Source organism: Hemicordylus capensis, chromosome 4, assembly GCF_027244095.1.
Source record: "Hemicordylus capensis ecotype Gifberg chromosome 4, rHemCap1.1.pri, whole genome shotgun sequence".
Classification (NCBI taxonomy): domain Eukaryota; kingdom Metazoa; phylum Chordata; class Lepidosauria; order Squamata; family Cordylidae; genus Hemicordylus; species Hemicordylus capensis.
Genome location: NC_069660.1, coordinates 288,621,689 through 288,632,828, shown reverse-complemented (window position 1 = coordinate 288,632,828; position 11,140 = coordinate 288,621,689). Strand labels below are relative to the sequence as shown.

Genomic DNA, 11,140 nt, shown 5'->3' with positions numbered 1-11,140 from the left:
CCAATCAAACACTTGAGTTTCACTGGCTGGCATCCTGACAACCAAAGCATGTGTGAAGAGGGCCTTGCATGCAACTCCCCTAGTCCCCCTGCATGCACTCCAGACATGATCTGGAAGAGAGGAAGCATGTCATTGAGGGTCATCAAAATGTTTCATTTCTTCTGGATTGCTTCCAGGGTGCATGCAGAGCAGGGACGTTTTGCTTGTTTGCACAACAGTGTGCATGCAAAGGAACTCAAGGGAGTAGTGTGTGAGCTCCAGACTTGTCCCCACAGCCCTTTCTTTACACATGCACTTTGGTAGTCAGGATGTCAGCCACTGATCTTTATGAGAAAGTTAAGCTACTTACAAACCCCACCACCAATTGAGATCATTAGGAGAAGACAGTCTGCAGTCGCCACCGACTCGTCTGGTGGCTACTCAGGACAGGCCTTCTCCGCTGCTGTCCCGAGGCTTTGGAATGCGCTCCCTAATGAAACAAGAGCCTCCCCATCTCTGACAGCTTTTTAAAAGTCTTTAAAGATGCACCTGTTCACCTCAGGCTTTTAATTAAGTGTTTTAATGGGTTTTAATGTTGTAACCTGGTTTTCAGGGTTTTAAATTGTTCTGATTGTTTAATTACTGTTTTATGTTTTAATTGTTAATTATTGTTTTACACTGTTTTTTAAATTTGTTTTAATAGTTAACTGATTTTTAATGGTTTTGTTTTAATGTAAACCACCCTGAGCCTTTCTGGAAGGGCAGTATACAAACTGAACAAACAAACAAATAAATAAATAAAATACTTAACTTTCTTCCACTGAAACTGCTTGGAATTAAAGTCACCTAATTTTGGCTGTGCACAAATAAAATAAGATGACAGTGGATATCAACGCTTTGCTGTTAATGACACCCCAAATCTTACATATATTATTCTGTTTCAAAGTTTACAAACTGCCACATGTTTTAGTTAAGCAGCTAAATGTTTTTATTCAACACAAATGCATTTTAATGTCACATACTGAAAACGTCCTATTATTTTGATGTGAAGAAAAGGGAAGCACAAGTCATAAGCTACAGGAAATGGTAGGATGCAATGTTCCCTGTTACATGGTATGCAGACACCTGAGAGATTCGATTGCCAGATTATCTGAAAACACTGCACATGCTTCCGGAAATGACAACCTGAATGCTTAAATCTGTTATACAGCAACAGAAGAGCCTTTTGTCACATACTGAGGCAGCTCATCATCATCTTTAGTACGTCAGTAGTGAAGATAGCACTTGTGTGCCTTTTTCAAGCCAGGTAAAGTTTGATCAACCCACTGGAGTTCACAAAGTTAGTCACCAGTATATCAATAGCAGATCTGGATAAGGGTTCTTCCAATCTTTTTACACAGTTTTCAAATTTTAATTGAATATTGAATAATTTCACAATGGCACACAAAGAGAAGTTTGCAAAAAGTAAAGTGTGAGTATGTACATGTCCTTAAGAATTAAACACACAAATACTGGTAATGCTACAGATGATTATTTAACTACAGCCACAATATGTTTCTTCTTCTCTGATACAAGTGGTACAGATCCAGGTTTGCTATGTTTCTGGCGGTTCAGTTCCCTAGAATGAACAAAAAAAAAAAAATCAAAACAAGATTAACAATTTCAACCAGAAGCAGTAAAACATATAAACAAGGGTACAATTGCTTAGCTTCATATTACAACTATTCCACTGATTGTAAATTGCATAATATACTGAAAATAACTTGATATATCTGGAACACTATCAGTTTGTCTGCTAAACCATAATCTTAGACAGAAACTCATTTTAAGTGGTTCCTTTCAAGTCAACCACATTTTAAAAAAAGAATGCAGAAAAATAGATTTTCAGTATTCAGTTTCACCAAATGTTTCTTCCATCAATTTAGAGAACTGTACGGAGAAGAAAAGGGACACACCCTGCTCTTTCTCACTGGCTCTTGAATATAAGGAATAATTACCTCCAAACTGGCCTGCCTTTTCTATCCTCTGACTCAGTCAATTCAATTGCAGAATCCAGCAAATAAAAATATTACTACAGAATCAGGACTAGAAGCAGACCATAGTTCAACTTCTTCCCCTTAGAAAGATATCCAATAAATAAAGCCTTCTCAATAGATTCCTTTCCAGTTTTTTTTTTTTTTTTTAAGTTCAGGTGATGAGATCCCACAGCCTGTTTAGGCAGTTCCAGTCCTGAACTGGCCTTCATTTTACCCAGTTTCTTCTAAATCTGTTTAGAAGTAGAGCTGCCTAACTGGCCATGGATCAGCACAGCATGCAATCTAACATGGTAAAATAAAAACAAGTATACTTTCGCCGACGAGCTTCTCTCATGATGTGTAACTCCTTGGCCTGGCTATAGATGACCTTTGGCAAGTGACGATGGCGAGCTATACGTTTGATCTGGGGATGGTGCTGGAATTTTTCTTTCAATTTTTGATTGTAGTTCATAGCTGCTTTCTCTCGAGGATTAAGCTGGAGAAATAGACCCAAATGTAAAAAATGAGCAAGTGGAAAGGTTTCACAGAAATGGTGTATACGTTTACCTGGAAGTAGGGATACAGTTTGAGGAGGTAAGATGACAGAGAAGGAAACAAATTCTGCTAACAATTAATGACAAAACTCCCATTGGTAGCAATAACTCTGTCCATCACCACAAAGGCAGCAGTCATGAAGTAGTCCCTGGAGTGGGACTACTAATAGCAGAACAAAGAGATGGGCAAATGTTGTAGGCATGTAGACAAGATTAATATGAAGGAAACAGGTTGCAGCTTATTAGACAGATGTATCCTTTCTAGCCAATTTCAGATTCAACACAAAACTAGGGTTTAAGAACCAGGATCATGAGTGCTGTTCCCTAAGCATCTTCTGTCCATTTTTGGCATCACGTCTGACCATCACCAACCTAGTTAAAACAAAACCAGCTATACTCCCAAGCTAGTTTTGAGAATCTTGTTTGAAACGGAGTTTCCAGAGTGAATGTGGGAACATCTCTGGTTTTATTTTAACACAAGTTGGCAATAGTCAGATGGTACTGGCTGACATCCTGACAAGTTAAAGCTGGGGAGGATGTGAAGAGAAACAAAGAGGCAGCCAGGGCAGAGGGGTGGGGGGGGAGAGAAACCAAAACACACGCACAGCCTCTACCCCCGCCAACAGCACTGCTTCATAGAAACCATCGTGAGCTGTCACAGGGTGGCGGAGGCACCCCTTAAAATCTGGTGCTCTAGGAGACCTCCTAGGTTGCCTATATAGGGAAGCCAGCACTGCAGTAATGAGAAATTCCCACTCATACATTTTACCAGCTTGGCTTGATATATATTTATTTTCACTGTTAGTTGAAAAGCACTAATGTAAATTAGGCTTCCTTTCTGGCCACCTTTATTGGAATTTTTCTTATAAAAATCTTCAATAAATTATGAAAAAATATTTCACCTACCGTCAGAGCATAATTTTTTTTTAAATGTCTGTAAACCTTGCTGCCATACCCTTAGTAATTTCAATAAAATAAAAAAATGTGGAAATTAACTTTGGGACTTCAAATACATACATTAAATACCTAAATGTCCAGCTGGAGTTGTTTCAGCTCTCATACAGAAGAGATTTCACTACATTCCAACATTAATTGGCATTTAAAGGAAAGGAAAGCATTTATCATTTTCCCTTGCTCATCTTACTGAGACATCCCATAATATCTGATTTAGTCAGCAATAGATTCCAGGCATTCCTGCTGTGCGAACTGTCAATGCAATCCAAATTAAAAGGCTTTTAGTTTAATTAAAGGCAATTACTTTGAAAAATGGCAGCTGATATAATCCTCCTGCAGACAAAACCCCCAATATTTTAGTTTGATGCACAGCAATCATGTTTTACTGCTGAGGTGCACAAGTGATGGTGTGCACAACTGAGGGGAAAACAAAACATACTGTAATAGAAGGATCAGTGACTGGACCACAGCCATAAGGAACATTCTGAGATGTTTGTCCAGCCTAATCATAGGAAGGTTAGCCATTAATGTCTTTAGAATAAGACATTAATTTTCATATGAAGATTTCTGGGAGGAGGAGTAAGCAGGGACATGTTGTAGGATTAGACGTGGACTGCACCAGTGTGCCCTCTAATAGGGTTTCCCAGATATTGTTGACTACAACTCCCATAATCCCCAGCCATAGGCCATTGCAGCTGGGGATTCTGGGAGTTGTAGTGAACAACATCTGGGAAACTCTGTTAGAGGGAGCAGTGGACTGCACCCAGTGTTCTTCTTGGCCAACATCCTAACAAAGTGGTTGTACAATGAGCAAAGTTGCACTAGCACAAGAAGGTCACACAGTTGCACTTTAAAAGGCAGAGAATTGCTCAATTGGGCAAGTTCCATTTAAAACTAATGAGACATGCTGTAGTTGCGCACTATTGCACAAGTGCAAGCATGTTTGTGGTAGTGCAACATTCATATGGAATGCAAGGTCCAGACTTTGCACAAGAAAATAGTGCCACAGCCTTGCACTTATGTGACATCTTCCACAAGTGCTTTGTTAGGATGTCAGCCAGTATCTTCAGGGTCCTGACATGCAATAAACGCCAGGTACAAACACACTTTTTCTGTACAGATGAAAAAGTAAATTAAAGCAATGACATTTTTTAAAGTCTCAGAAAATTTTGTGCAAACAATTCTCAGACAATTTTGTGTGGGAAAAGGCCAGACAGAACACACATCCCTTCCCAAGAGTTACTTTCATTCTCCAGCAACAATAAACTGAACTAGAAGTACCCCTGAACTGAGTACCCAGAATGTTGGGGGCAATATGCTAAATCATTGTAAACTGCTTAGAGCAGTGTTTCTCAACCGCCGGTCCGCGGACCGGTGCCGGTCCGTGAAGAGTCAACTGCCGGTCCGTACATAGATAGAACAGTCCCTGGGCAAATTAGGTCCCCTTGGCTCTATCGGCTGCTGGGCAAGGGGAGAGAGCGCTTTTTGCTCGCTCCCTGGAAAAAGCCACGTGTGAGGTTCCGAGCCAGCGCTGAGGGTATTTTTACCCAGTGCAGGTCAGCAGCACTTGGGACGGTCGCTCCAGAGGGAGCACCTTGAGGAGAAGGGAGCGCCGGTGTCCCGATCAGCCACGTGGGCAGGCTGATTGTGGGCTCCCAGAAACAGCGCTCCTTGGCCGCAGTCACTCCTCGCTCCTGAAGGAATGCATTGAGGAAGGTAGTTGTGGTGGCTTCCGAGGGAGTGCTTTGAGGAAGGGACATGCAGGAAGAGGAAGAAGAGAGCAGGAAGAGACCAGCCATAGAGTGTCCACAGTCCCTGCTCTGCCGCCGCCCATGCACTGTGGGGAGTTGCGGCACAAGTCACTCCTGGTCCCCCCGCGCTGCCGCTTCTGGCTGGGTTCAGGGCTGGGGGTGGGCTGCTGTGGCCATTCAGCACCAGAGAAGCCCCCCATGGCAGCCGCGATCTTGCTTGCCTTCCTCTTGGCTTCCCGCGATTTTGGCGGGAAGCCGGCAGTAATCGGCGCGCTCCCTCAGGGCTAGTAGGCCAATGGAGCTCTTAGAGGCCATCCCACCGGGGAAAAAGACCAGCCGGGCAGAGGAAGAGCGAAGGGGACGTGGCAGAGGTAAGGAGGAGGATCGGGTTGGAAGCGGGTGGAAAGCGCGGAAAGGAGCCAAAGAAAGAAAATGGGGCTTTTTTAAAAAAAGGTAATATTGAGGCAGAAAGTGGTGAAGAGGGGTAGAAAAATCGGTAAGGGAGAACACAGAGTTGAGGGATTGCTGTTTATTGGAGTTATCAACTTATCCCTCCTCTATCTTTTCCCATTCGTAATGCATTCAGCCTTTCCCCAACCCTACAAACACCCCTGCCATAGTAGAGGCGGTTTTGTGGCGCTGGAAAGGGTGACGTGTGTTACGAGTGATCTTAGCAGATCTGTATGTTCAGAGAGACTTAAAACGTAGAGCTGGGTTTGCTAACCCGTGTGAACCGGCAGAAGCATTGCACCTTCTGATTCCTGCTTCAGAATCCCTCAGGTAGACTCTTGGTAAGGCAGCCACCCCATTGCCTGCCATACCTGCAGTTGGCCATTCAGTTTTGTGCTTCTCAAAACTCCATATTTTTTAGTTCAAATTTTTAGCCTTTATTTCCTTAACTGTAGTATTGCTGCTGACACTTTTAGGGTAGTATTTTGAAAATGAGCCAAGATTGGTACTGTCTTTTGTGCTGCTAGGTGAGACCTGTTGAAGTATAAAGCCACCTTACTACTATCTAAAACTGCCAGAATAAAACATGTAGATTCAAAACATAACTCTTCTCTCTCCTGTATTCAATAATGTCTCTGCTTAGGAAAATATTATCAGTGTATTGTTGGGTTTTTCCATTGTGGCTTTTGGATAGCCACTGTTGCTCCACCTGTGTGCGTACACAGAAGTTGCCTTCAATTGTAAGAGTAATTGTAAAAGTGAGCAAATGGTGGGGAGGGGGCACCTGAGAGTGAGTGGCTGACACTCAGCAATAAAGCAAAGTATAAGGTTGCAGCATATTTTTAAAAGATAGTAATCTTAAATCTGGACTTGACAAATCTCAGGTGCCAGGGAGCCATGATACTTCATCCTTTTCCCCCCTCTCCCTTCAGATCAAAGCATAATCTTAGTCAAAATTATGAGATTTATGGTTTTAATATTTAATGTTTTCTTTTAAATGATTCTAATTTTAATGATTTTAATGCTCATGATATTATTTTAATTGTAAACTGCCCAGAGAGGTATAGAAGGCTTTTAAATAAATAAATAGATAGACAGATAGACTTAAACTTGGAACCCCTTTACTAACTGCTGGTCCGGGAAACTGCACACATGGAATATAGCGGTCCTTGAAACTGCGCGCGAAGAATTTACCGGTCCTTGGTTCCAAAAAGGTTGAGAAACACTGGCTTAGAGAGCTCCGGCTATAAAGCGGTATATAAATATAAGTGCTATTGCTATTGCTAGAAAACTGATAAGACAAGGAAAAGAGAACAATGTGGCATCACAAGCATCTGTTAGAAGCAGGTAACTTGGCAGCCTCCATTTCCAAAGCAAAGCCTTGTACTTCTGTTATAATTCCATATGGAGAGGAGAGCTGGTCTTGTGGTAGCAAGCATGACTTGTCCCCTTAGCTAAGCAGGGTCTGCCCTGGTTGCACATGAATGGGAGAATTGATGTGTGAGCACTGTAAGATATCCCTCTCAGGGGATGGAGCCACTCTGGAAAGAGGAGAAGGTTCCAAGTTCCCTCCCTGGCATCTCCAAGATAGTGCTGAGAGAGACTCCTGCCTGCAACCTTGGAGAATCCACTGCCAGTCTGTGTAGACAACAGTGAGCTAGATGGACCTAAGGTCTGACTCAGTATATGGCAGCTTCCTATGTTCCATCCTACTACGTAGTCTAATTCTAGCTGCAGAGTCACAAGGAGAGATGGGTCAATCTAAAGCCCTACTAGCCATGCTGCCGCAGTCCACAAGCTAAAACTGTGGTTAATATGCATTTAGGCCCATCTACTATGAAACAAAATTATCCATTAGAATGCCCTGTAAAAAGAGACCCGGGGGTGAGGTATATCCGTTCCTTGCCCTCCGATGGCATCATCATATTTTTGTTATGACACTAATATGAACAAAAAGTCCTCCAAAAACATAGTGCTAGGGGGATCTCCCTGCACCAACTATGGGACTATGGCCAGCACTGTTCTCTCTAAGGTATGCACGTGTGAGCATGCACTCTCACATTTTCTGATGTCCACTCAGTTCATTTTAGATCCCACTCTGGTTGAATCAGGAAGGACTCACTCCGAATGCACGTGCGCACTCACTGCCTTGATACTGGCGCCCAGAACAAAACTCGTTCTGCACACAGATGAACAAAATTAGAGAGAACACAGATGGCCAGATCTCCCTGCTCTAGAACAGGGGGTTCCTAACCTGTGGTTTTCCAGATGTTGCTGCACTACAACTACCATCACCCCCAGCTAGAATTTATTGTGGCGGGGGATGATGGGAGTTGTAGTTCAGCAACATCTGGAGTACCACCGGTTGGGAACCCCTGCTCTAGAACCAAGGCAGAGTTATGCCTTTACACAAGTACTGCAACCATGACATGATCTGAGCCTAAAAGCTATTGCCACAGAATTGTGACTCAATAGGATTGAGCCATAGAGCACACTTGTATTACTAATCCCAATGCTCATTGTAATAACGCCTCCTTTGTCATGAACCCTGCCACCTGTTACGATCTTCTGGGATGGTCCGGTTACAGTTGCCACCAGCTCATCCCATCTGGTTGCCACCAGCTCATCCCATCTGGTGGCGGCCCAGGACGGGGCTTTCTCTGTGGCTGCCCCAGGACTTTGGAATATGCTCCCTGCTGAAATAAGAGCATCTCCTTCTCTGTTTGTTTTCAGGAAGACCCTCAAGACCCCCCTGTTCTCATTAGCTTTTAATTAGAATTAATCTATATATGTATCTATATATTTAATTCTCCTAAACGTACCCGTTGCTAATCCCATGTGTGGCAGCTCTTGCGAGAGCAGCTACTTTGGAAATAGTGACAGGGACGGGAGACAATGGTGGTGGGGGGCCAGCCTGGCCCTGGCTCGGCCAGAGGAGGCAGTGGCAGGCCGGCCTGACCCTGACCCCGGCCCAAGCACCAGTCGGCCAGAGGCAGCGGGCCAGCCCTGGCCTGGCCGCCAGCCAGCCAGGAGGAGGGGGTGGGAGGAGGTGGGGGGCAAGCTTTCTGGCCGGCCTGCAAGCCATAAAGAGGGGGGGGGAGCGGGCCAGCCAGCCGGCCTGTCAGAAAGCACAGGAAGTGGGGTGAGAAGCGGGTGGCCAGAAAGCCGGGCATGCCAGCGTGGGGGAGGGGGACAGCAGCGGTGGCTGAGCCGGCCGGAGGTGCAGATGTCTGCGCCCGCCCCAGCAAGTTTTAATAATTTGTTTTAATAGCTGCTTTATACTATTGTTTTTATTGTGTCTTGTGTATTTTAATCAATGGCTTTTAAAAAATATTTTAAAATCTTGTACACCACTTAGAGATGTACATATCAGGCAGTATAGAAATATGATAGATACTTTGTGGCATCTATTTTAGCAAATAATCAAGTAGCAAGACCTGGCCCGGTCGCCTTTAAAAAGGCTACTCACTTCTATGACAACCAGACTTCATTTATTTCTACAACAGTTAGCCGGAATATCATAAGCTTAATTGTCAGTGGAGTGTAGACAAGGTAAGTGCCTCTGGCTCCCACAGAAATGCTGTTCTTGCTCGAGTGTTCCACTGATTTTACGTAATGAGTACAATGCCAGATACATTAATGAAGCAAAGGAAACATGAATGTCAGAACTGATGAATACTTGGGCAGCTCCAGTGTCAAAATACAACTAAACATCCATCAGCTACAAAAGCCATAACCTAAGCAGCATATCTAGGTCTTATCCAAATGTCAAGGAAAATTCTACAGTGTATGCCCGACAAAGAGGAATCTGGTAAAGATATAATTACTAGAAGCTCTTCTAAATAGATGTTTCTTATTTAGCCTGCATGACACAACGCTTCCCATTTTAAAGACTCTTGCACAGTTTTCTTCAGAATGCTAATGTTTTTCTGAATGATCAGCCCTAACATTATCCCCTGCTAACTGGGCTAAGAGGCACCATTTACCGTGGTGATTCTCTTTATTTAGCAGGGGGAGAGTAACTGGCCCTATCCACCCCCAGCACAGTACCTCCAGTGACTGTTGCTGGTATCTATCTTGTGTTTCTTTTTAGATTGTGAGCCCTTTGGGGACTGGGAGCAATCTTATTTATTTATTATTTCTCTGTGTAAACCACCCTGAGCCATTTTTGGAAGGGCGGTATAGAAATCGAATAAATAAATAAATAATGATAATAATTTGCCTTCACCTCAAAAACCCGAATGCCATTTAACGTAAAAGCAACAAGAACTAAAGCAAAAAATAACTGAGCACATGAACCAAACAACCACCAGGGTTCGACTTCCAGCTCTAAAACAGTTGCCAAAAAACAACTTGCTCAGGCATTAAAAGATGTCAATGCTGCACTTGCAGAAATAACAATCAATAATTTGAAAGAAACAAACCAACTAATGTACAGTGCAGCAAGAACAACAACATAAGAGCTCAGATATAAGATCAGTGGACCTGTAAAAAAAGAAAGTAGTACATCACCTAAATGGAAGATTAGATTAGAAAATAAAATCGCCAGGCTTAGATCAGATGCTAGTAAATTGAAAGATATGAAAGACAAGAAGCTGAAGAATCAAAACACCAAACAGTATCTGATCCAAAAATACCACCTAGATTCAAGGAAAATTAGAGAAGTCCTAGAAATAATAAAGCAGCAAATAACAGCAGTGTCAAAGAAGATTAGCAGATACGAAGCCAGAATTACACAACACAGGCAGAATCTCCAATTCCAGTCGAATCAGAGACGTTTCTACCAAAGCATAGAAGGAGAAACTGCAAGAAACGTAGAAATACCAAATAAAGAAGAAACAGTGCAATTCTGGGGGAAATTATGAGACAATCCAATAGATTATAATAAAAAAGCAGGCTGGATGAAAGAGGTCAAAAATGTAACCAACAAATGCAAGATCTAATAATAACACCAGAATTAATAAGTGAAAGAGCAAAGAAAATTAAAAATTGGACTGTTCCAGGTGACGATGAACTGCATGGCTTTTGGCTTAAACACCTAACAAGCCTTCATAAACAACTATCAAAACAGTTCAATTACATTTTGCAAGGAGGTGATATTGAACAATGGCTAACAACTGGGAAAACTCATCTCATCATGAAAGACCCAGCAAAAGGTGCAGTTCCAAGTAATTATAGACCGATAACCTGTCTGCCAACCATGTTCAAATTATTAACTGGAATAATAGCAGATGAAGTGATGCAACACTTATTAACTAACAAACAGCTTCCAGTTGAACAGAAAGGAAATTGCCCGAACACCAGAGGCACAAAAGACCAGCTGCTGATTGACAAAAGGATTTTAGAAAATTGCAAGAGAAGAAAAACCAATCTAAGTGTTGCATGGATTGACTACAAGAAAGCCTAAGACTCATTGCCTCACACATGGATACTAAAA

The 11,140-nt window shown here is 42.7% G+C and overlaps 1 protein-coding gene across 1 annotated transcript in view; it reads right to left on the bottom strand.

Annotated features, from left to right (window-relative positions):
* Positions 1–943: 943 nt before the first annotated feature.
* DCAF13 (DDB1 and CUL4 associated factor 13) overlaps positions 944–11,140 on the bottom strand; it is a 42,107-nt gene continuing 31,910 nt past the window's right edge. Inside the window, exons 10-11 of the mRNA XM_053243478.1 lie at positions 2,327–2,490; positions 944–1,597 (exon numbers count right to left, since the gene is read on the bottom strand). Coding sequence (XP_053099453.1) covers positions 1,510–1,597; positions 2,327–2,490 — 252 coding nt within the window. The 3' untranslated portion in view covers positions 944–1,509. The remainder of the gene's footprint in view (positions 1,598–2,326; positions 2,491–11,140) is intronic.